This window comes from Bos indicus, chromosome 1 (assembly GCF_029378745.1).
Source record: "Bos indicus isolate NIAB-ARS_2022 breed Sahiwal x Tharparkar chromosome 1, NIAB-ARS_B.indTharparkar_mat_pri_1.0, whole genome shotgun sequence".
Taxonomy (NCBI): domain Eukaryota; kingdom Metazoa; phylum Chordata; class Mammalia; order Artiodactyla; family Bovidae; genus Bos; species Bos indicus.
In genome coordinates this window covers 58,687,132-58,714,558 of record NC_091760.1, presented here as the reverse complement: position 1 = coordinate 58,714,558, position 27,427 = coordinate 58,687,132, and the positions used below count along the sequence as shown (strand labels likewise).

The 27,427-nt window shown below is 49.5% G+C and overlaps 1 protein-coding gene across 13 annotated transcripts in view; it reads right to left on the bottom strand.

The window, feature by feature from the left end:
• BOC (BOC cell adhesion associated, oncogene regulated) overlaps positions 1–27,427 on the bottom strand; it is a 78,212-nt gene that overhangs the window by 9,688 nt on the left and 41,097 nt on the right. For 12 of the 13 annotated variants that reach the window (XM_070788083.1, XM_019981838.2, XM_019981668.2 and 9 more), the window contains 6 exons: positions 26,686–26,964; positions 8,902–9,048; positions 7,019–7,162; positions 5,444–5,737; positions 4,814–5,086; positions 2,812–3,119 (listed from right to left, as the gene is read on the bottom strand). In XM_070788083.1, the coding sequence (XP_070644184.1) occupies positions 2,812–3,119; positions 4,814–5,086; positions 5,444–5,737; positions 7,019–7,162; positions 8,902–9,048; positions 26,686–26,964 (1,445 nt within the window). The remainder of the gene's footprint in view (positions 1–2,811; positions 3,120–4,813; positions 5,087–5,443; positions 5,738–7,018; positions 7,163–8,901; positions 9,049–26,685; positions 26,965–27,427) is intronic. The other variant, XM_019982001.2, reaches the window with a different exon arrangement.

The window sequence follows — 27,427 nt, the reverse complement described above, 5'->3', positions numbered from 1 at the left end:
TTTTCCTACTCCTGCCCTCAGGCCTAGATCAGAACTTAAATACCATGGATGAACCATAACCATCACAGATTACTCTTGAATGGCTTCAATTTCCTAGCTCTGTAAAGAAAAAAAATCAAGGAGCTCCAGACTTCCGGATAGGCGTTGCCAAGAGGCTGTTTCCCCCTCCCCCACCCCACCTTTGAGGACACAGCCTTCCCGCCAACTGTGCACATCTCCAAGAGCCTGCTGGGGCCTGAAGCTTTGGTCTGCTGAAGGAATTACACAGCTGGTAGGAAAAGCTCTTACCCCCAAGCAGAATATTCCAAAGTAGAACAAAACCTACTATTCAAAGGCCAGGGATGGTCTGGGCTCATTCATGTCAGGCTTCCAGGATTTGTTCCAAGGGGAGAAGTTTTTACAAACTGAAAATCCCCAATGGTGCTGGAAACCCAAACACAGTAGCCCAGGGTCTGCAGATGCACCAGGAAATGAAAACTGGCTTCATGCATGTGAAAAAGTGAAAATGAGATGAATGACTCCCAGGCTCCAGCAAGAGAGGGGGGCTGAAAAAATACAACCCAAAGGCTGATTTTTGCTTTCAAAGTCCTTTCCTGTGTGATGATCTTTATGACAAGTTAGTCCCTCAAGAATGAAACTGCTTTCAAAACATAACTGTGCCTTGGCAAAGTCCACCTAACAGTTCCAAGTGCCCCACAGGCCAGATCCCCACAGCAGCCAGGCCCAGCGGGGCCCTGTCCTCCCACTTCCCCTGCGCCCCTTCTCCCTCGGCCTCCCAGTGCTGGCCTCACTTCACTGGGCTCAGAAATGAAAATAAGAAATGGAATGGCAATTAGTCACTGTCACGCACACTGAGAGGGTGAATGCAGCCTCAGCCTGGTGTTTCCGGATCACCTCGTGTGGCCTCTGCCAGCCTGCCTCTTGGGGAGGCGGTTTTACGGCCACCTATTGGCCCGAAAAATATTATTCTTGCTGTCATGCTGGTTCTTGTCTCCTGGGGACCATGAGCATTTGGCCTGCCCTGATCTTTGTCTCAAACTCTGCGATAGAGGTGTCCAGTTACATAGGGAAATAAGGATTAGGACCATAACCTGGGCTCAACAATACTGCTTTTTGTTAAAAACTCACCCACCCCCTCTGCTAGCTGCCTATGAGGAGGCCAGCAGGCCAAGGGTTAATGAGAAACTGCCTCCTCTCACCCCCACCTAGGAGGTGGCTTGACCACAGGTGTCTCTGTGGAGGGGTCTGACCAGAGGTCTCCGAGAAAGCATGGAAAGGGTGAGAAGAGAGCGCTGGGGCTGCCGGGGCCCAGAGCAGGAGCCCAGCTTCTGCAGAGCCTGCACTGTTCCCTGGGCAAAGCTGGTTTCCTTTGGTTTTGGAGAGGGAGGAAAGTTGATAAATGTTTTCAGTTCCACAGTCATATATCTTCCATATTTTCTACCAAGTGCAACTAGCACTTTTATAAGCAACAAATACATGCATAATAAAATCTAGCATTTATGATACATTAAAAAGTGAAAGTGAAGTCGCTCAGTCCTCTCCGACCCTTTGCGACGCCATGGACTGTAGCCTACCAGGCTCCTCAGTCCACGGAATTTTCCAGGCAAGAGTACTGAAGTGGGTTGCCATTTCGTTCTCCAGGGGATCTTCGCAACGAGGGATCGAACCCTGGTCTCCCGCGTTGCAGGCAGACGCTTTACTGTCTGAGCCACCAGGGAAGCCCTGCTTATCAAATAAGATTTTTAAAAACCCTTTAAGAACAATAGTTTTCTACTGTCTAATGGCCTTGGGCCTCCCTGGTGGTTCATATGGTAAAGAATCCACCTTCAATGCAGGAAACCCGGGTTTGATCCCTGGGTCAGGAAGATCCCTTGGAGAAGGAAATGGCAACCTGCTCCAGTATTCTTGCCTGGGGAAATCCTCAGACAGAGGAGGCTACCGTCCATGGGGTTGCAAAGAATCAGACATGACTGAGGGACTAATACTGTCACACTTTTCAATGGCCTTAGGAAGAAAACAGCATGCGCCTGGGATAAACAGAAATGTTTCCAGGATATTTTCTTAAAGGAAACGTCCTTCTCCCCTGGGAGCAGCAGGTGAGCGTGTAAGCCCTGAACGAGGGTGGCAGCCTGGGGGCCCCGTCCTGTCTCAGAGGGCACAGTGTTTAAGAGGACAGGCGGGCCCAGTTCTGTCCCTGATCCAATCAGACCCAGAGATTCCCTCCTTGACAGTCCCCAAAACATCTACCTGGACAGACTTCCTTCTGTCAACGAGAAATAGCTGAGGTCTGAACAACAAGATGTGTTTTTTAGCTCAAATCCTTGCTTGCCAAACCTGAGCTGTAAGGAGTCCTGAGAACTGAGGCAGCATTTTGTAGCCCTCAGAGAAAACACTTGTCCATAAATATTTGTTTTCCTGGCTCTAAAGCTAGCTTGCCATGCCAGAGTTCCTGCAGGTATGTACCCAGCAGAGCTTACTTAGATTAAACAACGAAACATCAACAACAAATGGCAGAGGAGGCGGGGGGATGGTCAACAGGAAGTCTATGAACTCTCCTTGGGACTGGAAGCTGTTTGGTGGGCCTCAGACCTAGAGGCACACCCATGGCTTTTTCTTGAGCCTCTTAGGGCCCCAACACCCAACTCACAGCCAGCTTCCTGGGAGGTGGTAGGAAAGTACACTGGAGAGCACAAAGGTTGGGATCAGCCTTGGAGATCACCTGAAAGCTTCAGGAGTCCAGTGGGAGATGGGCAGGGTGCAGATACCCCAGCCAGCCTCACAGTGAGGTGGCCGCAATACCCGACGTCATACCTTGCGGTGTTTCACCAAGTAGTAGAGGACCGGTGCCCGGCTGCTGCCCTCATGCCGAGGCCGCCACACCAGCTCGTACGAGTCAGTCTTGGACGTGCGGGGCGAGCTGAGGATGATGGGCGCCTCGGCGGGGGCCACTGGCCCCTGATCCCCGGGGCACTGTGGGGAGGCTGGCTGCTCTGATGCCTGGGGCCTCAATAGCCCTGGGTGGCCCTTGGGCATCTGGTCGGGGCCGCCAGGTCTGGAGGGCGGCACTGGAGGTGTGACAGTGGCTGACTGAGCATCCCACCATGGTCTCAGGGTGGTGCCTGGAAGACGAGCAGGAGGGAGAAGTTAAGGAGAAGCAGTTAGTCCCCTGGCCACTCGCTCAGCTGTCCCCCCACAGAGTAAACAGGCAGAGAAATCAGAGGGAAGAGCTGCTTGGGCAAGAAGAGCCCTGGGCTGGGCACCTGAAGGGACATCAGTCCCCTCAATACTCTGCCGGGCTCTGTGGGGACAGAGGGCTGTGCCCCTGCCTGCCAGGGTGGAAAGGCAGCCTGAGGGCCCCTCCCAGGCTTCCTGCCACCAGCCTGTTTTCCTGCATTCACGTGTGTCTTAGCTGAACTCTCTCAATTTGCTCTCAAGGTGCTAGGAGCCCTTTCTCATATCTGTGAGTGCGTATGTTGGGGGTAGTATGGGGACATGTCCCCCCTTACTGGGGGATCTGTACCATAGCACAGTGTGGGCCTCTTCCGGCTCCACTGCGGGGACCTGGAGATGTGAGCTGTGAATGTAAATGTGTCTTGAGACTCTCAGAGGCAGGAGGGGCCTCACTCCCTTCAGGAAGGGTCCACGGACTGTGCCAACGCTAGTTTCTGTGGAGCCCTATGCCAAGATCACATGTGAAGCCCTGTACCAAGTTCACAAGATAAAAATCTCTGGAACTGACGAAGCTCCATAGCAACTGTTGCCGTGGGCCTCTGGATCTAAACCCGCCAGTTCCCTGACCTCATATTAGGTAAAATACCCACCCTACTATCCATCCTATAGCATCCTAACCAATCACCTAATGCCACCATTGCAGTAGGAATTTTCTCTGTCTTGAGGCTATAAAAGTTGACTACTAGCCTGTGAAAGGCTTTGGCTGTCCCTTGAGCCGGCCCACTGTTCTAACAGCATCTCCCACTCTAGTAAACTTTAGTCTCTTCTATTTCTGCCTCATGTCCAGAAATTCTTTTCCAACCTGCACACGGACCATGACAGTTTTTATTACCTGACCTCCTGCACTAAAGGAGGTTGGCTCCTGATAATGCTGACTCAGCGTTATTCCTGGTTGTATTTTTCTCCAGTTGATTCTTCAGTAAGTTTTATTTCCTTCCCAGGAAAGTTCTTGAGGGCAGGGTCTTTATTACATTTCTCTGCATCCCCCACATTGCCTAGACCAGTGCTGAGCAAACAGCAGCTCAATCTATACAGACCAGACCATACTAGCCTGTTACTTACATGGAGATGCTTGGTCTTTGCTGAGCAATTATTAAAATTATGATCTATGCATATGTCAACTGAAATGAATCAAGCTAAGAAATACAGACATGCTTTGCTTTGTGTTAGAACAGTGGTTGTCAAACTGGGTTCTACAGAACTCTAGGAACTCAAAAGATTCTGAAAACTAAAAGTTTTTTTTTTTTTAAATACAGTATTTAAATGGGTGATTTGCACTGCTGAAAAGCTGCACTTCTGACTTATTAGTAAGTTAATGTAAATTTGAACTTAACTGTGTTAGTTGCTCAGTCATGTCCAACTCTGTGACAATGACTGAGCAAACTAACATTATTAGTTGTGAGTTCAAATTTATATTAACTTACTAACAAGTCAGAAGTGCACATTTTCAGTAGTACAAATGAACCATTTATATATTATATTTAAAGCCATTTTTATTTATTGTACACAGGGGTTTTAAGTTGGATTTCTTGAAGTTCTGTAAATGTTCAGCTGGTGTCCCAGTGCCTTGGATTGCACTCACCTGGCCTGGCGGTCTTTAGCTGGACCACAGCGTGGGCGCTCCCAACCTCATTCTCGGCCATGCACTGGTAGACGCCTTCATCCTCGGGCCCCATGCTGACCACCCGCAGGGCGCGATGGGACAGTCGGAGGCGCTGGCTGGAGGTGAGGGGCACAGCATTCCTCAGCCACAGCACTGAGGGCGGGGGGTTCCCACGCACCTCACAGGTGAGCTTGGCGCTCTGGCCCCAAGGAATGACCAGCTGGGACAGCTCCATGGTGACCTCGGGGGGTTCTGCCAAGAAACCAGAGCAGAGGTAAGGAAGGCAGAGTCCTTCAACCCAGGCCCAGACAGGCTGGGGAGAGGACTGCTGTGGGGAAAGCCTCGCTCCTTCCCTATGACACTTGTAGAGGAGAGGAAAGGCCCCACATCTCCTCCATCAGAGTCATAGCTGGGAAGGACTGTCAGCCCCTACATCCTGGTCCCTGGGAGCCAAGGCCTCTTACGCTTTCAGTTCTTCCCCACTCACTCACTTGGCATGTGATCTCTCAAAAGGCACGTAACCCTGTCTGAACCTTGCTTATGAGCTTCTAGCGAGGCTATGCAGATAAGAGATGGCCAAGGAAAAGGAGGTCTGTAGGAGGCACTCACCGAACACCTGGACGTTGTAGAGGATGACTGCGGCCCCGGGCTCCCCAACCCCATTGTCGGCCATGCAGCGGTAGGTCCCCGAGTCCTCCTCATTGGTGGTGTCAATGAGGAGGTTGCTCAACAGGAAGCGTGTCTTGTTGTAGCTGGCAACACTGGAGCCATCCTTGGCCCAGGTAACCCTTGGGGGTGGGATCCCGCTGGCCACACACTCCAGGATGAGACTCTGGCCTTTGGTGACAACGATGGTCTGGGCCTCTGGTGGGTAGATGATGCGGGCAGCCTCGGCAGTGGAGCCTGGAAGAGCAAAGAGAGAAAGGACCGTGTGTGGGACCAGGATAGGGTACAGAGGATCCCCTCCACCCTGCTTCAGGTAGCCCAACCCCAGGATGCAGCCTGGAGGGTTGGAATTGGAATCAAACAACCTGGTGGGGAGCATCCTGCTGGGCTGAGTGGGATAGATCTTTAAAGCTATGGTTTGTGTGTGTGCTAAGTTGCTTCAGTTGTGTCTGACTCTTTGCAACCCTATGGACTACAGCCCACCAGGCTCCTCATTCCATGGGATTCTCCAGGCAAGAATACTGGAGTGGTTTATCATGCTCTCCTCCAGAGGATCTTCCTGACCCAGGGATGAAACCTGCGTCTCTTATGTCTCCTACACTGGCAGACAGGTTCTTTACCAGTAGTGCCACCAGGGAAACACTTTCTGGTTTAAAGATACACATTTCTCATATCCAAAAGCTGGTCAAGTATTTCATCAGGCGCTCAGCTGAGGAGGCAGAGAGCTTTATCTAATATGAGGTAGCAACTGCATAGAACTGATGGAGAGGAGTGCTGCTCTCCTACACGGGACCTTCCTCAGAACCCCACAAAAAGCACACTCTGTGTGATATTTCTTTATGCACCAACCAAAGGCAGCTTCTGTGTTTGTTAAGATCTGAAACTTACACAGTTGGGAGTCTGTCTTGAAGAAAAACACAGTATTACAGATACAAAATTAGGTGAGCAAGGACCCATTGAAGTTTTGCTTCATTAGCTTCATGGTAAATCTGCCACTGGTGCCAATTCTAAACTCTAACTCCACATAAGATGTCACTCTACTGAACACACGGGAACCTGGAAAAGTGCCTGCCGCACAGGACTCGCTCAGCCAAGGCAGCCATCGTTCTCACAGAAATGGAGAGTGACATGGGCCTCCAGGGACTGTCCCCAGAGAGAGATGCTGGGCGCTTCTGTAGTGCACACAGAGGAATGCAAAGCACTCCTGGTGGTCTCACACAGGCACAAACGCTCCTGTCATTTGTCCTGCCCCAGAACACACAGTCCAACCCGTCCCCCTCCCCTGAAAGTACCAACTTTCAGGGGAGGAAAGCTCTCAAAAGGCAGGAGTCAGACAACGTCCCTCACGTGGCGCTGACACGACCAGTGAGCGTGGCCACTCCCGGACCCTTGACAAGCCCGAGGGCCACATGCAGAGAGAGGCTGGCTGAAGGAGAGACCTCCCACCGCCGCTGAATCCCCGAGTCCCGGATGTCCCACCAGCCGCTCCCGCCCCCATCCGCGAGACCCGCCTCTTACGGCGCACGCGCAGCCTGTCGCTGGAGCCTGAGGTCTTCACTTCCTGCGTCACCGGGTTGTAGGCGGCGCACTTGTACATCCCCTCGTCCTCCTGGCTGGCGTTCACTATCTGGAGGTTCCCCGACGGCATGATCAGGTAGTTATCTGAGGAGAGGACAGGGCAGAGGGGCAGGGCGTGAGTGTGGGCCCAGAAGAGTGCAGCCTGCAGCTCCCGCAAAGGTTCGGGGCAGGTAGGGCAGAAGCCAGGAGCTGACCCGAGTCCCAAGTCCAAACTGAAACCGCTACTCTCCCCATGAAACCTCACACCAAGTGGTACAGACGTGGCAGGAGTGCCACCACACAACCAGCTAACAAACTGGCCGGCTGACACCCCACCACCACCCTGAGTTTGTACATAGGCCTGTGGAGGAGCATTTCTTATTTTCAAGGGTGCTCAAGAAGCACAGAAAGCAAGCAGGATTTGGGATCTGCCAAACACTGTGTGATCTTGGGCAGGTTAATTAACCTCTCAGATCATGTTTCTTCACTTGTAAGATGGCATGATATATGCTGCCTCAGAGACTTTTGTTAGGACCGAGAGGCCATGCTGCATAACACAGGAGATGAGCTGATCATTCCTCCAAGCCACCAGGAAGGAGGGAATTGCCTTCAGAATTTCCCATCAGTCTTTATCACGGTCACAACTCTGAGCCATCTCACTGCTGAACTTCTACAGCTAAGGAGGAATATTTTAATCCCCAACCCTAGCCCTCTCCATGAATACCATGGAAGTCCTTCCCTTGGCATTACTGGCCTGCTAGGCTCTGTCTGCTTTTGCATTGAGGTGTCACGGGGTGGGGTCCCAGGGCTGAGTTCAGCTTCTATCCGCAGGGGACAGATTCATAGTATCTGCACACCTGGCAACTAGGATAGTGTTTGACTTCCTGACAGGCAAAGCACTGGTCATCAGCTCTGAGCTTTCTGGTGGCCTGCCCTTGGCCATCTGGATGTCCCTGCAATCTGGCTCGTTGAGTCTGGTGCCTGCCTGTCACTGGGCTGCCCCAGGTGTGAGCTGCTTAAGCAAATGCCAAATAGGATGGAAAAAGCCCTTGATTCTTGTGGGATGGGCAGGCCTCCTCCAGGGGCCACTGCCAGGGACAGTAGACATTCATACTCTAATCTCTTGGTTATTTCTGAGTGGCAGGATTAGACTTTTGATCTTTTAAAAAATACTTTTTGTATTTTCTAAAGTAAACATATAACCATAAAGTTTCATAACCAGAAAGTTAACAAAAATATTTAAAAATCTCTAGGGCATTTTAAAAGGTATACATTTTGAGGTGTAGGGTCCAGCCACAGGGTCTATTTGGCCTTAAGTGCAGGTCATCTGTGGGAGGAAGTGCCCTGTGGGCACTCTGCGGATGAACACTCAATCTCCCCTGGACCAGCTGTCATGCCCACCGTGGCCTGAGCAGGAAGCTGTGATGGCTGCAACACCAGGAAGACGGGGAGAGGGAAAACCTCAGATTCCACTAGAGAGACTGCTGTACTGTGCAGGGAAGAGCCCCGCCTCCCACCAGGGAGCCCTCAGCTCTAGGAACATCTGGCTCATCGGGCAGCCTTCCAGTGCGTGCCTGGTGGCAGGAAGATGGCACGGGGAGGGACTGGAACTCCGAGCTGAGAGCTCTGATTCAGTGGCAACAGCTCAGCAACATCTGGCAGGGCCTCAAAGGATGAGGAGATTCTGAGGCCCTTCAGTATCCTGTAGAGCTGCATCTTAGGATAGCAGATGGCTGAGCAGCATGGGGAAGGTGCTGTGGGGCATTGACAGGGTTTGGGAGGCACTGTAGAGGCACCAACTTCCTTCCTGGCCCCAACCTCCAGGTTCCTGCTTGTTTACTCACCCCGGGAGGCCTCCAGCCACTCCTGTTTGACACTGTACCGGACCTGGGCTTTAGGGTGGCTCTCGGGAAGGTGGCAGGCGATGACCGCTGTGTTCCCCTCATCAACTTCAATCACATGCTGCACATCTAACTTGAAGTCCTGGAGATCTGTGGAGAGAAGAAAAGGGGCTGGTTGGGCCTAGATGGAAGACAGAGATGACCAGTGCGCTGTTTCAGGCTGGGCTTGTGCCTCAGTGTCTTTAGTCACAATTGACAGCTGCAAGAACCTCACACGCTGAGGGGTCCTCTGGGGGTGCTCTGAGTCCTTCCTCCAGCCGTTTGTGGTCTAGAGTTTACAGGAGGGAATGTGTGGCTCGCATCACTTCATGTGAGTACAACTGGGTGTATATAAGCTGCCGGTGGGTGAGTGTAGAGAATTCCATCAAATGGTGCCTGTGACACAGACCAGCCTCTTCTCTTATATTGACCTAAGGCAGCAAGGGGCCTAGGCCCATTGGCCCCACTGAACCTGGCTAGAAATGGGTCATGGTCAAGGCACAAATGTCCTGGCACAGCTCATGGAGACTGAAAGGAACAATGACAGAGAATGCTTATGTCTTTTTTCCAGTTAAGTCAAGAATAGCCTTCTAATCCGATATCCACATCAAAAAGTGAAAGGCCTGAGATTCTGCTTGATAGCCAACCATAGTTACAACCAGAAGGCTGATTCCTGCTATGCACAGCTATGCGGTCCTCCCCCAGTATCCTTGGGGATTGGTTCCAGGTGCCCCAGTGGCTACTAAAATGGAGATACTCAAGTCCCTTATATAAAATCGTGTTGTACCGTGCTTATAGTCTACACCTATAGGAAAGCCTGCGTAACCTCGGGTTTCCCATCCGCAGAAACAAAGAGCCAACAGTAAGTCGTATCATGGCTAATTCAGTCTTTGGGCTGGGGATGGAGATTGTGGGTACCCAAAGGGTTTTCTAAGGCAGAGAGGAATGTCTCCAGTGGGGTTTAATGGCAGTGGAATGCGGGGGAACCGAGGTCCTGACACCAGGCTGCAGTCTCTTCTAACTTGCCGTGGTGGCAGGAAGATGGGATTTAAACTGGATTGGATGGAGATCCATCTGGAACAAAAGCAGGATATTTCCCAAACAATCCAACAGCCCACACAACAAAACTCTCTTTGTTTGAAGCCAAATCACTGATGTCCCTGAACAAAACGGGCTATTTGTGCAACAAAACCACATGCCAAATTCGGTTTTCAGGACTGTAGCTGAATTTAATTTAAGAGAGGAAATAAAACTAATAGAGAATAAGATAAGAGAGAGGAAAATATTTACCCAGACACTCTCCCCACAAAGGTGCTTAGAAAGCCCTGGAGGCACCCTCTCTGAGTGCTGACCACACCACATTCTACTCAGCTCCTGAGAACTGATACCATCACAGTGTAACTGCAGTTCACAGCAAGACTCCACCTGCCTGTGTGGTTCGTTCCCAGACAAGGCAACAGCAGCAGTTGGGAGTCAGGTTTCTCACAGAAGACATGAGGTAATTACCAAAAACAAACTACTGTCACCAAGGAGAGCCCTGTGATCATGGCACTCAGTGAGGTCAGGAGGTTTCCCACTTAACGCAACTTTCTAGAAGCTCTTAGTCAAGTCGAGCCAGAGCAGCACAGGAAAAAGCCCTTTTATTTCTATGAAAGGATCATTGTCCCTTTGATTCCAATATTTAACTGTGAACTTTTTAGGGTCAGGGACCAAGTGTTGTTATCTTGTCCTCTGGCCTAAGTAGATGCTCAGTGAATGCTAGATGACCAAATGAATGACTATCTTGGAGCTGGGCCCCTCCAGTCAGGTACAAGATGCCCATGCATGTTATTTGTGAACTCAGATTTTGTAGTTGAGCTGGGTTGACATTATGAGCTCAAGGGCTTAGCACAACAAATTTTCCATCAACTCTTTATCCAAGTGTGGCCAATCTTTATCTAAGTGTGGATATTTTGAAAACAGAATATTTCTTGAGTGTTTACTTCCAGGGTCACAGGAAAGAGGTAAAACAGGTCTAATAAATGTGAAATAAGGAATACATGTTGTTAGGATAAATGGCAGCATAGAAGACCTTGAGCTCACCTCCTCCCACGAAAATACCAAAATCACACCTAACCACTGAACAACCATCAGTAAAAAAGTCTGGAACCTAACAAAAAAGATACTCTACATTCAAACACAAAGAAATCACTACAAGATGGTAGGAGGGGCACACTTGAGATATAATCGAATCCCATATCCCCAGGGTGGGTGACCCACAAACTGGAGAATTATTATGTCAAAGAAATTCTCCTATAGGAGTGACAGTAGAGTGCTGAGGTCATGGCAGGCACCCCAGCTTGGGAGGTCTGGTATGACGAGCAGGAGCCCCCAGAGCATTTGGCCTTGAAGGCCCGTGGGGCTTGATCGCAGGAGTACCATAGGACTGGGGGAAATCGAGATCCATTCTTGGAGGATGCATACAAGGTCTCATGCATACCAGGACCCAGGGCAAAAGTAGTGACTTCACAGGACCCTGGCCCAAATCTACCTGCTGGTCTTAGAGGGTTTTCCGGGGATGCAGGGGCTGGCTATGGCTCTCTCTTAGGACATAAAAGCTGGTGGCGAACATATCCAGGAGTACTCACCTGAAGGCTGACATCTTGTTGGGATATTAAAACTGGGCCCTGACCCCACCCAACACTTGTAGGCTCCAGTGCTGGGGTACCTCACACCAAACAACTAACAGGCAGGCCTAAAGACTTCCTGAGAGGCTTCCCTGGTGGTCCAATGGTTAAGAATCCACCTTGCAATGCAAGGGACGCGGGTTAGATCCCTGGTTGGGGAATTAAGATCCCACATGCCTCAGAGCAACTACTGAGCCTGTGCCGCACAGAGTCTGTGCACTGCGTGGTCCCATATGACTCAACGAAGATCCTAGGCACTGCAACTAAGACCTGATGCAGCCAAATAAATAAATGTTTGAAAATAAAGACTTCCTGAGCACACACCACCTTTAAATATGGTCCTGACCCCCAGAGGGCCAAGACCCAATTCCACCCACCAGTAGACAGGCACCAGCCCCTCCCACCAGGAAGCCTGCAGAAGCCTCTAGCCCAAAGTCACACACTGGGAGGGCAGACACCAGAAAGCAAGAAAAATAAAATCACACAGCCTGTGGAACTGAGTCTGCAAACACAGGTCAGAACCTCCCCTGGGACCTGCTGGTCCCTGGCCATAGGGAGTGTACATAGGTCCCTTACAAGAGGGAGTGTAAGGCTGAGATACACAGGAATCCCCTATAGAGGGCCACTTCTCCAAGGTTGAGAGACATAACTAACCTTCCACATACATACAAATACAGATACAAAATGCCACGACAGGAATATGTTCCAGAGAAGGAACAAGACAAAACCCAAGAACACATGAGTGACGTGGAGACAGGCAATCTACCAAGAAAGAGTTCAGAGCAATGACTCTAAAGATGATCCAAGAACTTGAGGAAAGAATGGATGAGAAGTTACAAGATGCTTTTTAACAAAGAATAAGAAAGTATAAAGCACAACCAGAGTTGAATACGATAACTGAAATGAAAATAACACTAGAAGAAATACATGCTATTCACCAAGTAGTGTGGTAAAAATGACAGAATGCATAGTTCATCTCTATAGACCCATTTCACTTTCCAGGCTGAACACAGGCGGTTCCTGTGGGTCAAGGTGAGATCTCTCGTGGATCCCTTCCTTTGGGTGGGTGTGGAGCCTTCTGGGTTTTTAAGGAATCATCTCATGATTATTTAATTTTATGTTGGTGATGGTAGTTTACTGTCTTAAGTCATGTCTGACTCATGCGACCCCATGGACTGTAGCCTGCTAGGCTCCTCTGTCTATGGGATTCTCCATGGACAGAATATTGGAGTGGGTTGCCATTTCCTTCTCCAGGGGATCTTCCCGACCCAGGAATTGAACTCGGGTCCCCTGCACTGCAGGCAGATTCTTTACCAACTGAGCTATGAGGGAAGCTGTGTTGATGATATCCAATCCTAACTAAATTGCAAATTCCTAGTGGGCAAACTATCAATTTTGGACTCCGTGCCCCAGCCCCAAGCCCCACTTCACAGTCTTCAGGAGGCACCACGTTCACTGAGTCCTTATTGAATGAACAGTTTGGAAGACGGTGCCCAAGGCCAGCTTTGTCGGCATGCAACCTGTGCAGCTGTGCCTGGCCCCTCACTTGGAAGAGGCCAACGCTTGGTTTAATGCTCTATCACTGCCTTGAAATTTTAAATAACATTTGACCAAGGGACCTCATATTTTCACATTGCACTGGGCCCCCCAAAATCCATAGCTCAGTCCTGGCTGAACCTCTCAGCCAAGTGAGCGGATGCATTTTCTCTCAGCGAGGAGGATGGTGGACTGTGGGAAAGGGTGGACAGCCTGTGCTCAGGGAGTTCTAGCTGGATGTTACTACCTGCTTTTCATAAGCAAAGTACCTCAGCAATGCAAAAGCCTTAATCCTCCTCAGCACAGGTACCTGCCAAGTCAGGAGACTCCCCACAGAGAGAGCTGTGAGCATGTGAGCCCAGGGGCATCTGGAAAATTCCTCAGTCACAGAGAAGCATGTCTCTTGCACGCTCTAATAAATCTAAAACTACTCCACCAAGAGTTTTTGAGTTTTTGTTTCACCCTCTTCCTTTACTTCATTCCAAGAAAATCTGCCTCAAGCAAGAATATACTTAAGCCTAACAAAGCATTTTGCAAGAAAGATGTGAGTAACTGAAAGGAGTCTGGCATCAGAATGCCATTTCCAGCTTAGCCCCGGGCTCCTGCCCCCTGTAACTGAGAACTTATCTGTGCACAGAGCACACTCTCCTCCATGTACACACCTCACTGACTCAAGACTGGAAAATGCTACACACCCCAGGCCCCTCTGGGGGCCTTCTGCGCACTCCAAGGATTCACTGCTGGGTTGGAGACAGTGGGCTGTGCACTGAGGGAGGCACAAGCTGGGCACTGGTAAGCCGGGCAGCCCTTCTGTTCTGATGCCAACATGTGCACAACAGCCCAGGCAGGCAGGACCCAGGACACCCCAGCTGGGTTTCTAGCTCCCCACAAGGGCCGACTGGCAGGCAAGCCTACTGGCTTCAAAACAAGCAAGCAGCAGCTGGGTCCCGGGCCCTGTCCTCCCCCCACCCCACACCCTGAGCTTAAGCTTTAGCTGTTGCTTCACTAGACAAATGCTCCCAATTTGGCTGGTGGAGCAAAAGTTGAGTTTCACTAAGGGATCAAAGGCAGAGTAATGAAGTGATGAGCGATCTGAAACTCAGAGCACCCCCTTTTCTAGTATTTTTTGGGCAGGAAGGAGGCCAGGGAGGGGCAGAGGCTTCATGATCAATAACAGCTTAATCAGCCACCAGATGAGAGGCAGATGCAGAGAGATCTAGTTGGCTGCATATGAAGGAAACCAGCCTGTTCCCAGGCCCCTTTGTCTGCAAAGCCAGTTTCCTGGCGAGTCCCTGCGCTGCTCAGAGCACTTCCCTGGGAATAAGGGGCAGGCCCTTCAGTTACAAATGGGGTTAGCAGGCCTCCAGTCTCCTTGCAGAATGATGGATCAGGTTTCATGGGGGAAATGGTTTGACAGGACACCTGCCCTTGCCTGTTGGCTGGTGTGTTTGAGAAATCCATTAGAGGAATGTTTTTGCAGCTTTAATCCTCTTACCTTCCCTCAGACCCTTCTTTTGCATCCTCTCTGTGTATTCTTCCAGCTATTTTATTAACTTGTCTGCACTAATCAAATGCCGTGAGGCCCACTCTTGTCCCTCAGCTCTCAACAGGTCAGAAGCCCTGGTCTTTGGGGCCATCTCTTGAGTTTACAGACCTTCTTTATTAGTCCCAGAACTTTGTGCTTTCTGAGAAAGTCGAATATCTTAGGCTCCATATAGAGCCCTGCCCAGTTCCCTGCCTTCTAAGCACTCAATTTCTTAACGGAACATTTTATCTTCTGATAAGTCACTTCTATAGGAGCTTCGGATACACAGGTGACAGGGATCTGTTTGGATACAATCATGGAATGTGCTCTGACTTTTCTCTTCACATTCCCAGGATACATCAGGCTCCTACCTTCTTGCCCGTGGGGAAAAAAGAAGGAAAATAAAAACTTTTAGAGGCATGTGAGTGTGGCTGTCACCATCAGGCTCATTCGTGAAACTACAAATTGACAAGTTTTATCTTGAGCCCCTTTTGACTTACTTTCTCTTTCTCTCCACCTTCTAGCCTTGATCTTTCCTTTATGAATAAAAGGTTCAGTAGATCTATGAATTATATCACAATATTTAGTGTTTGTTTTTACATTCTCATAATACAGAATTGTTAGATCTTCATTGTAGGCTCATCTTTCAGTTCTTATATACTCTCCATGCCCCATTACATGGTGCCTTGTGCCTCCACAAAATGCCCCCATGTAATCAATAAACCTAACCTTTACTTTCAAGGAGTTTCCTCATTTGATCCTCTTCTCCCTGAGTCCTCCCTTGAAAGTGAAAGTCATTCAGTCGTGTCTGACTCTTTGTGACCCCATGGGCTACACAGTCCATGGAATTCTCCAGGCCAGAATACTAGAATACTGGAGTGGGTAGCTGTTCCTTTCTCCAGGTGATTTATCTGACCCAGGAATCAAACCAGGGTCTCCTGCGTTACAGGCGAATTCTTTACCAGCAGAGCTATCAGGGAAGCATCCTCCCTTAGGGTGCAAATTAAAAGTGCAATTCTGCTTAAGAAAGAAGTCAGGTAAGACAGTGCCTTCAGATAGAGGCTGCCTAGAGTTACCAACATCCCCATCTCCATCAGTTCAGCTGAATGATTACAAACATTCTGGCTTTTAATCCATCCAGGTATTTCTTGTGTCTGGTCAGTCTTGCCCTTCCTTCCTGCCTGTTCTCAGGGCTCACAGGACAAGCCTGCACTCATCTGTTGAAGCTTGGATGCGATCCACCGATTGCAGGGGCACCACATCAGGCTCACTGGGCAGTGCTGCCAGCGCGGCTGGGCAGCCTCGTGGCCATCAGCAAGTTTGGGCTGACTGATCGTTCCATCTCCCAGCTCTCCTGCTCCCAGGGCTCAACTTGTCCCTGTAATGGCTTCCTGCGTCTACAGGCAGTGTTACAAAGTGTAGAAAGATTTCACCTAATGGAGTAGCCCAGTGACACACTGACCCTGTGGCCTGGCCCTGCACCTTTTGAAAGGTGGCAAAGGTACAAGGTGAGTAAAATTAAGAGTGCACGGCCCACTGCTCTACGGATGGACTTGGAGGTGGTCTGAGCCGGGGAAGGGTCCCACACCTGCCTCCCTGGGTGGGCTCTTTGCCCTGAACTACTTCACGGATGGGGAGAGAATCACAGCATAACTCTTGGTCTCCAAGTCACCTGAGGAGCCATGGCTTGGCACAACCCCCAGATCAAGCCTCTGAAAGAAAATTCTCTACAAGTGGAAAGCCATGGTGATGGACTGCAGAAGTGGAGTGGAGGCTGGAGCCTGATGGTGCTGCCTTTAGACATGGAACTGCCTGTTCTTGATGAGTGAATAGGGTTGACTGCGGGATGGGCAGGCCTCTGAGGCACGCATTCTGGGGAGTGACTAAGCCTATCACCAGTCCGTACCCCTGGCACATAGACCACTGAAGTCAGACCCAATGGGAGCCCACAAAGCTGAGCAAAATCAGCATATTCTGTAGTTGGCATCTGGCACAATGCCATCCCTCCAGACTATTCATATTCACTATTCATTCACTCAGCCAGGCTGAATTTGTAGAAGATACCAAGAAGATAAAGACATAGTTCCTAACCATGGGGGGCTTTAATTGAAAAGACAAAGCAACACGTAGGCTGGCTATAACAGTTCACAAGAGTAGTGTCCCTAAGCGTAGTCCCTGCCACCTTCACCAGTGTGCCAGCCTAGATTAGGTTACCTCGATCTCCAGGCAATTTAGAAGGGGGGCTGGTGGAGTGAGCACTTCTCCTTTTGCAGGCTGGAACAGTGGACAAATACATTTGCTCTCTTTAGGATTTTTTTTTCTGCCTGTTCAATTGCATGAATAATTTTGGCTCCAAAGCGCTCTCCTGACAGCCATGGAAACACGACATGAAATTTCGCAAACACACTTTCTGATGAAAGTAAAGCATGCTCTCTTTTACTTAAATAAAAACAGTTCCTATGAGGGTAAAAAAAAAAAAAAAAAAAACACCTTTGCAGATGCCAAGCACAGTAGTTGTTAAATCGTGTGTTTCTTTCTTTTGAATTAAGGTGGGGTGTGCACCCAGATTTGAGTAGCAGGAAAAAGCTCTGGGTGGAGAAGAGATGAAAGAGCCACAGGGAAGAGGGCAGAAGATCAAAGTCAAGAGTGGAGGTGGGCACGACAGGAGACAGGGCATAAAAAGAGGAGTGTGAGAGGAAGGAGAAGGAAAATAGAAAGAACCTAGTTTGCAGTGTCATTCAATGATTTGCAGTAAACTGGCCTAATGCTTCAGGAATTTCTTGGCTTGAACCAATTAAAAATATTTTTTTAAAAAAGACACACGAGTACGAGAAATGCTATTAATCCTTGAAAATAAGTCAAGGATGGGAGTCGTTTCTCCACTGAGTCTGGCAACCAGATGAAGAGACAACGTCTGTAGACCATCCCGTTTATCTGACTCCAGAGCTGCTGTGAGGTAGGGCTGGCTAGCAGAACTAGGGAGTTTCTTTTGGATTACATGAAGGAATAAAATGGTTTGAAAAAATACACTGGGGAGAGAGAGAAGAAGGAAAAAAAGATTTACTTGCCAGCAACCCACATCACACATATTTCTCTGATCAACCAAATATAAACTAGAAACTTAGCAATGGGAAAATTAATGTGAACCCCGGTGGTCTGGACTCATCAGAGCCAGAACTGGTTCCTGGCACAGTGTTTGGCTGGCTGGCGGCCTGTACAGGAAGAAAGAGGAGAGAAGACCGAAGCCAAGGCGTTCAGAGGAACAATGGACGTGAGCCCTTCAGTGTGTCCCTGAAAAACCAGAATTCCAGGTGGAAGGGGTAGGGGCGGTGTCTTAAGGCCAGTGGAGTCCACAGTGGTTCCCACTGCCCCCACCCTCCACTCACACACGGGAACTGTGTAGTCCTAAAAGCAGTGGTGACTACCCGTGCCATCTGCCCACCCTCTCTGACAGATCCTATGAGGCGCCTGGTAGGACTGCAGCCACAGTCACTGGCGTCTGCCTTCAAAGGTTGCAGAATTTCCACCAATACCTTAATTTCTTTTATGCTTTATGCTTCTGACATCCATCAATTTTTCTAAACCCTTCCTAAATCTATTTGTATCTTCAGCTTGTTTACATCCCAAGTGTTGCTTCATCCTTTCTTATTTACTTCCTCAAAACTTCTACTATACCACAGTCGGGTGAAGAAATCTTTGTCTGCCTTCTGCATGCTCTTTTTGATCTTCTAGACTTCAACATATCTTATCTGGGAGCCTGCCTCTCCCTAGACATTCACTGAAGGCCAAGCGTGTGCCGCGGTGTGGTGATCACAGAGGTGAAGGGCAAAGAGACGGTGGCTGGAGAGGCCTAGAGAAGTGAACACAGGATGGCAGGGAGCTCGGAAGAGGGGACCCCACTCCAGACCTGGGGAGTCAAGGAGGGGTCAACAAAAGATTCCTAGAGGAGAAGACAGTTGAAGGTTGATCACCAAGAAGGAAGGAATTAACCCAAAGTGAAGTTGCTCAGTTGTGTCTGACTCTTTGTGACCCCATGGACTGTAGCCTACCAGGCTCCTCCATCCGTGAGATTTTCCAGGCAAGAGTACTGGAGTGGGTTGCCATTTCCTTCTCCAGGAGATCTTCCCGACACAGGGATTGAACCCAGGTCTCCTGCATTGTAGGCAGACGCTTTACTGTCTGAGCCACCAGGGCTTCCCTTGTGGCTCAGCTGGTAAAGAATCTGCCTGCAATGAGGAAGACCTGGGTTGGGAAGATCCCCTGGAGAAGGGAAAAGCTACCCACTCCAGTATTCTGGCCTGGAGAATTCCATGGACCATATAGTCCATGGGGTCACAAAGAGTCAGACACAACTGAGCAACTTGCACTTATTAACCTAAGGGAGGTGGGAATTCTATGGGAATGGGAATGAAAAGGAAGTTGTTACAGGCAGACAGAGCACCCAGGGAAAGTGAGAGATGAGCCAAGGAAATGGCAGATTTGCTGCGTCTAGAGGAGGAGGCAGGGCTGAGAGGTGTGCTGAAGTGTCACCCTGTAGCCTGAGTCTTACTCTATGATTCCTTCAAATGTTTTTAAGTAGAAAAGGAGCACCATCACTAAAAATTAAGCACAATTTTCCTACAGAAAAAAAAAAACATGCTGTTTCTACCTCAGTAAGTTTTCCCCCCTTTTGCTTAACCGTTTTTTTCTTCACTGTTAAGTGACAGTGTTTTATTTAAGCATTTTGTCCCATTTGCAAGACAGACTCACTGTTCTATAGCTCCTGGGACTAATACTAGATTCCAAAAAATGGTTGAAAGTCTACAAACAAGATCAGAGTGGAAATCCCTAAACTCTTAGACACATACACACAAAAAAGGGGAGCAAAGGAACTCATTTTCTCTCTTGATTCGTTTTCATTTTAAAGGAACCATCATACATCATGTTCTTTAGAGTTCCAGGGATTTCAAGCAAACTAATCAACACTTATCTCATCTTCCTGGGCAAAAGGCTTCTCCAAGTCTGTTCTGGCTCATTGAATCTATAGTTGTACCTGCTTAACTCACTGTGTGGTCCTTCCCTTTTCTCTTAGCTTAGAAAATGGACCTAGGATTTTATTAAAGCCTGCGGCTGAGTGTGCCAAGGATAGGTTGAGGAGACGAATGGGGAATTCTAAGCACGTCCTTGGTAGAAGACGCACCATGGAATTTTTGAGTCTTTCTGTGTCTGTGTGTGTGGTAAATATTGACTGTTGCTAAATAGAGAACTAGAACCCTGGCTGTGTGGGGCAGAAAGTTGCTGCCATGCTGCCCTGAGCTCACACCACACATTTGCCTGAGCGCTTGTCCCAGACCAATGGGACTCGTATTGCCCATGCCCTTTGAAGATGAATACCAGGGGAGACTCCTGTGAGGTGTGAATTTCTGCCTGTACTAGTAGAAAGCAGAAAAGAGTTACTGTGACTCTGACCTAAAGCTGTAAGGTATTCCTAAATAGGTCATCTCCTATTTAGGTACTCAAGTTGCTTAGTACCTTTGGCATTTAAGCTATCTTTCAATGGGTCACAAAGAGTTGGACGTGACTGAAGCGACTTAGCAGTCAGTATCTTTCATTCTTGTCCAACTGGCAAAGTAAAGCACACAGCATGTATGGGCATAAAACAGCTGCATTTCAAGCTCAAGTTAGTTCTCCTTTTCCAACTACACCCCCATGTGGAGCTGTCTAGAGCTCCCCCAGCAAAGGAGGCAGACTCACGCTCAGTCTGGCGGGTAGCTTCAGACTCAGCTTTCAGCTGCAGACCCCTTCCTCTCCTAGGGAAATACAGCCACCAGGTGACTGTTACCCCATCCTGATTTCAGAATCTGACCGCACTCACTGTGAAATATCTGCACCGTCCCAGAAACAGCACTGGGCTTAGGTCTAAGCACACAATGTAGAGAGCTGAACTTAGTTGAAGGCCTGAGAAAGATGAGAGGACTCAAAACACTGGAGATAAAGGTTGTCCCACACACATTCTTCAAGGCTCAACCTTGAGTCTTCCTCAATTCCCTGAAATGGAAATGAAAGACTCTTCCCCTGAATTCCCATTAAAATCTGTTTATGTCCCTCAGGCAACTCATGGCTCTGACTGACTTGTTTTGTGGCTAACAGGAACTGCAGTCCATCTTCTCCATCAGACTGAGAGATCCTCAATAGCCCAGAGCAGGTCTTACTGCGCTGTTGTAAATTCTCAACACTCCCTACTTCTCAGGACACCAACCTGCAAAACATCAAGCTATTGAACTCAGGGCTAGAGAATGTTTGGTTTCCTGGTTCCCTAGTGGATTGCATGAATCTCCAGCCTGCTGGCTCGCCCAGTGATTTTGGACTTTCCAGCCTCCATAATCATGTGGGCCAATCCTTTGAAATAAATCTTTTTCTTTATTTTTTCCTTTCTCTATTTCTCTCTCTCCCCATACATGTGAGTGTGTGTATAATTATATATATGTTCTCCATAAAATTACATGTATGCTTAGTCACTCAGTCATGTCTGACTCTTTGTGACCTCATGGACTGTAGCCTGCCAGGTTCCTCTGTCCATGGGGATTCTCCAGGCAAGAATACTGGAGTGGGTTGCCATTCCCTTCTTCAGCATATCTTCCCAACCTGGGGATGGAACCCAGGTCTCCTACATTGCAGGCAGATTCTTTACCGTCTGAGCCATGAGGGAAGCCTTAAAATTACATGTGTGTGTCTATATGTGTGTGTGTGTGTATGGTGATTGATTCTGCTTCTCTAGAGAACCCTGACTAAAAACAAGGATAAAGGAAGCTAGAAATGTTTTAAGAAAATTTCAACAACTGGCCTTAGTGGCCTGTTCTAATTCAGGGTCACAGCATAGAAGACCTTGAGGAAGTGTTTGATGGGACTCAGAGTTTAGGGAGCTGAGAAAGAAGAGACATGGCTTCTGTGTGTGGAACTTAACCACACCAAGGGCCAGGGTTGGCCCAGCCTGCCCATGCTGCCTGGTTGCAATTACATGCATCAGTGAACCAACAAAGGCATAAACAGACACCTCTTTGGGCCACAGAGACAAAATACACGCAGGACACTGTGGGCTGCTCTCAAAGTGGCAGGGAGGTGGGAATCTGGGCTGGAGAACATGTGTGGAGAGAGAGCTACGAAATTCACAGGAAACGGGTTTGTCCTCTGCCCCTGATAAGCCAGTCCTCTCTCTTGGCTCTGGCTGAGATGGAAGCTTTGGCCCCCTGGACTGTGTCATCCTAAGGGCTGCTCCCAGAACGGAGCTGGCCAGCACCGAGCTCGGGCCCTAGAGCCCCCTCCAAGAGGATGCTCCACAAATATGTGTTGACCATATGGGTGAGTGAATAAAGCCGGCTTCAAAATAGTACTATCATATATTCTCTCATTTGAGTCTCTAAAAAACAAAACCATGAGACAGATGATGTAATCAGTACTGAGCTCATTTCACAGTTGTGACCATCCGAGAGATGAAGGGATTTGTCCAAAGCTACATGAACTCTTCAGTGGCAGAGTTAAAACTTAAAAGATCCTGGGTTTAAGTTTCATGTTTTTTCCATTACACCAGTTTGGCTCTTCATTTCACTCCTGGGTTAAATTATGGTAACAAAGGGCCCCTGTCTCCTTCTGACCTTTCCTCAAAGGCACAGAGTCATGGAGACAGCTGCCGAAGGGGAACTCCTACCTCTTCTGTCCGCTGCCTTGCCTCTGATCTCTGATACCAAAGAAAGATCACTCTCTGACTGGCCCTAGGGCTTAAAGACCTTACGGAGGGGTTATGGATCTGCTCACAACTAAACTAGCACCACCTTAAGACTTCACATTAGCCAGTGTCAAGTCATAGAGACAATTATGTATCTTCCCAGATAGAGAATATCCCCTCAGTTACTGCCTATTTCCAAGTACCAGTAGGATCTGGGGATGATAGGATAGCTGGAAGAATTAATTTAAAAGATAGGGAAGAAGATAAAAAGTGAAAGTAGGAGTTTATCTGAATGGTAGATAACTGGACATGGTAAGGGACAGGAAACAGCCTTCCCATGGCATGCGGCTCTGAACTGGTCATGTTTACTTGCTATGCTGTGTGGAGAATGACGCTAAGGCCGTCTGGGGGCCAGAACAAGGAATGAGGTGTCCGTGGGCGACGTCTGCTTTTGGTTCAGGTGCGTAGAGTGGGACCCTCAGAGCCATGTGGAATGGTTGCCCTCTGGGTATCAAGCTTATGAAAAGACAGGCAAGAAGAAGAAAGGAGATCAAAGTAAAAACATTTCAAAAGAATTAGACAAGATGGTCTGAAGTGAAGCATTAGCAACAAGAGAGATTCACCACAAGGAAAGCTTAAGTGAAACAGGAAAAAATACTTCTCCATAGAGGAGAACAGGAAGGACAGCAGGTCTCCATGTGGGCAGGACCACTCAGAGGAGAGGGTGGGCGTGCACCACCGAGGCTTCATGTGTTCCATTTTACCTGATGCCACCAGGCAGGGGTGGAGTTCAAGTACACCCCCTGGCATCAGAGTGAAAGTGGTCTGGACCAGGAAAGCTCTGTTGGCAGCCTCCTCCACATCCCTGGATCCTCAAGCCAGGTTCTAGCCCCCATCATAGGAAGCCCCCAATGATCTCTGGGAGTTCACTAAGACACAGGAGGCAGCGTCCTGCCAGGGAGGTCAAACAGCACGTGCTCTGTCTGAGGATAACTATTTGAATGCACACAGGAGAGGACGGCGGAGAGGAGCAGAAGGAAGCCTGAAAACACCAACTGCGGGTGTGCATGCGTGCGTGTGTGCGCGCCAGCACGCTGCTGCCCAGCCTCACCTCTGAATGCAGACCGTGCCTCCTGTAATCCCTTCTCCGGCTCAGCCTCCCTCGCACACCAGCCAACTGGCAAAACACAGCCCCCATTCTGCTCAGGAATGTGCTTTCGGAAACTTAATCTAGCTGCTGAGTCTGGGCCAAATCCCCCGTGGCATTAACCCAAAGACAGCACCCCTTTCTCCCACCTTCCCGCCACCCCGTCACTGCCTCCTCCAAGTCTGGGAGGCTGTAGTTCCAGTCCACCAACTCCCTCTGTCCCAGGATACAGACCCTGCGGGCCTGCTCTCCATTTCCAGCACTTCTCCATCCATCTTCTGGTCAGGCCCAAACATTTCCCTTCTGATTCATGTCTAAGTGACACACCAATAGCTCTTGGCTTTCAAACAAGACTCGCCTCGGCTTCTGCACAAGCCCCCTCTTCTCTCCCTGTGCCTCCTTGGGTTGCAACCAAACCCTTCCCTTTGTCCTCACTGCCAACTGCAGATCCCTTCAAGCACCAGAGAAAGAGGGGCCAGGAATTTTTTAAAAATAAAGGCTATAAATTGTTTCTCCTCACACAGATTCACCTTGAAGTAGAAGAAGTGCTCCAAAATAAATCTTCTCTTCTCCAGCTCTCCCTTCCTCCAAACAGTGAAAGGTGTAGCCTAGCTCCTGAGTGGGCCAAGTTACAGAGTCTCCTGGATCTTCACAGACAAGGGCTGACTATCTGCAGGGTACCAAACCTCCTAGAGGAGCAGTGGCTCCCTTCAAAGACACAAACATTGCTAAAAAGCACCTCTTACTTGTAAAGATGAACAACTGGCAGGGACTTACTCGCTCAGCACTAGGAGAAGGGTGCAGTACCTTAGAGTGGAGTCACTCTGGGATGTCCCAGGGCCATGCACAACTGTGCTTCTGCTCTGGTGGGTGACAGAAGACAGATGAACTAGGAGCCTGCTGGCGAGGTGGTTACACAGAATGTACATGCAAAAAACACATCAAAGTGTTCACTTGAGATTAGTGCACTTTGTGTACTTTACTGGATGCACTTTATACTCAACAAAAAATGTAAATATGATCATACGGCCAATGGAAAATGCTTGTCCTACAATGTCAAAGGGGAGACACTAAAGATAGTAACTATCTTCAGTGCTGTAAAAATACGGGTACAGATGCAGGCTAGAAGGGTATGTTTTAAAATGACGATGGTGGCTCTGCGAGGATGGTGAGGAGACATTTTCTGTATATTCTAAACTTTCTATGTGTCATTTTAATTATCATTAAAAAATTATACAAGAGAAGTATGATGGTAAGAAGCATAGCTCTGACCTCAGCCCCTCTTGCTATGACAAGATGATCCCTCCCCACCTTCTCACCTGAATGAAGCATCCTCCCCTAACCCACCAGCACAGCTGGGGGCCCAGGGCCTGCCTCCCTCACTGATCCCTGACTGTAACCTGAACTCTAAGCCTGCTGTCTAGAGGTGTGGCGCTGAGGGTCAGTGAGTTCTGCTGCAGCCACTAAGGAAAAGTGGCTCCCACGGTGTGGGGGCTCTAAGATGCAGCTCCCCCTTGGCCTTGCCCCCAGGAGGGTAGCTGGGGACCCCCTGCCTTCCTCCCCGCGTCCTCAGAGCAGAGGGCAGGGCTGCTAGACTGCTTCCCAAGAAAACAGGCACTCTGTGGCAGCCTCTGTCTTATTATCTGTTCTCCCACAGACTGAAGGCCAGAGGCATCTGGAAACCAGGGCAATGAAGGGCCTTTTCCCCCGCTGCTTTTCTACTTTCCCAGCTCTCACCACTCTCCTCCCAGGACTCACGCCTCACACTTCAGGGAGCCCAGCTGACTTTCAGGAGCATTTTATAAGTTTCCTGCCTCTGATATGACCCATAACATAAGGACCCCAACCTCCCAGAACTACAACATCAACAAGGGAGACGATGATGGTGATATGAAGGCAGGGTGACGGGGACAAGGGGCACTGCTGAGGGGACAGAGACCTCGAAGAGTAAGTCCAAACACCATCAAACTCTCAACAAGGTTCCCCGTTCCCTACACTTCAGCCAGCAGAGAAAGTGAAAGTGTTAGTCATTCAGTCGTTTCCGACTCTTTGTGACCCCATGGATTGTAGCCCCCAGGCTCCTCTGTCCATGGGATTCTCCAGGCAATAATACTGGAGTAGGTTGCCATTTCCTTCTCCAGAGGATCTTCCTGGCCCAGGGATCTAACCAGGGTCTCCAGCATTCAGGCAGACTCTTTACCGACTGGGCCAGCAGGTAAGGGGAAGTAATTCTTAATACTGTTGGCCCTTCAACAGCAAGGGTTTGAACTGCATGGGTCCACTTGGCCATGGGTCTCTTCCCATAATAAATACTACAGTACCACATGACCAGAGGTTGGTTGGACCTCAGATGCAGAGGACCCCTATGAGTTATATGCAGAGTCTCAGCTGTCTAGAGGGTCAGCAACCCTAACCCTGCATTGTTCAAGGGCTAAATGTTTCCTGGCCATGGACTCAGCATATAAGAACAGGTGCCAGGGCTGCTCTGTAGCTTCGGGAGTTCTAATCGGCCAAGTTTCATTTCCCATGGCAAATCAGGTACTGTGTGCACTAAGCTTGGGCACAACAGTATATCCAAGTCGTAACTACTGTAAGAGTGGTAAGCAGACTTCTCCTGGCATCCTCTCTGGACGAACTGTCTCCTCATCTCTTCCTCTCTCCCTCTTTATCACATAGTTGCCTTTCCATCATGTTCTAGTTTCTATTCCAGGCATTTGGAATAGGCCTGCCCCTCAGAGACGCAGGAGGCCAAGAGGAAATGCGCAGTATCTGTTCAGACCATGCGTAGCCCTGTACACGCTCTGCCTGCAACTGCTGTGAGGATGGAGTGGGCAGGGGAGGGCGGTGGGGTGCAGGCAGCAAAGAGCTGGCACCACCCCATCTAAGACCACAGAGTGACCAAGTAGAAAGGCATGGCATGGCCCAGCTCTGGGGCCCACAGAAACAGGTCAACCATGTCAAGCTCCTTCGGGAAAGACACTCACTCCTGGTATGGCCCCTAGCCAGAGAGCACAAAGGTCCCCCAGACACTGGAGATAACTGGGCGGCCACCACTGTCTGATCAGAAAGGTCAGCTGGTAAGGCCCCTTTTAGGATAGGGCTAACAGGGTGGGTGTTGATTGGGATGGGGAACAGAGAAAGAGTAGGAGGTGGGCGGAGGAGCGCGACTCACTGGCTAGTGTCACGGTGGCTGGCACGCTGGCCACGGCCCCTGCAGGCATCCGGGCCACACACTGGTACCGGCCCACGGTGTGGTTGTTGAGGGCAGTGACGACGAGGGTCCCGCGGGTGATGAGGATGCCCAGGCTGTCGTCCGAGCCGTTCAGCTCCCTCCCGTTCAGGCGCCAGGTGGTGTTCATCCAGGGGGGCTCCACCACGCAGCCCAGGATCACGGTTCCTCCAAGCTTCTGGACAGTGGAAGAAGGCTGGACAGTGACCTGAGGAACCTCATCTGGAGGAAGAACAGGGATGCAGTGATGAACTGACACCCCCCCCCCCCCCAAGAAATCGAGAGCACAACGTGCTCAGAAGCACAGCTCCCAGGCAGCCTTTCAGAGCTGAGCCATCCAGAGAGGGGTTGACCCTTCTCTGAAGAAACTCTGCTGACCTTAGGTCCAGTCCCCAACCTGGCCTGGTTCCCAGAAGGTAGACTGGAGTGGCAGTATGGTGGGATGACAAGAGCTCAAGCTTTGAACTTGAATAAGACCTGCATCTGGATCCCACTGCCACCGCTTCTGAGCCAGGTGACTTTAGCCTTTTGGAGTCTCAGTTCCTCATCTGTAAAATGGGACTAATAATATTGCTCACAGCATTGCTGGGAAGCTTACACACAATGCATATAAACTGCCTGCTGTAACCCCATATAGTAAGTGCTCAATAAAGGCAGTTCAGTTATTACTCTTATTCTTCCCTAG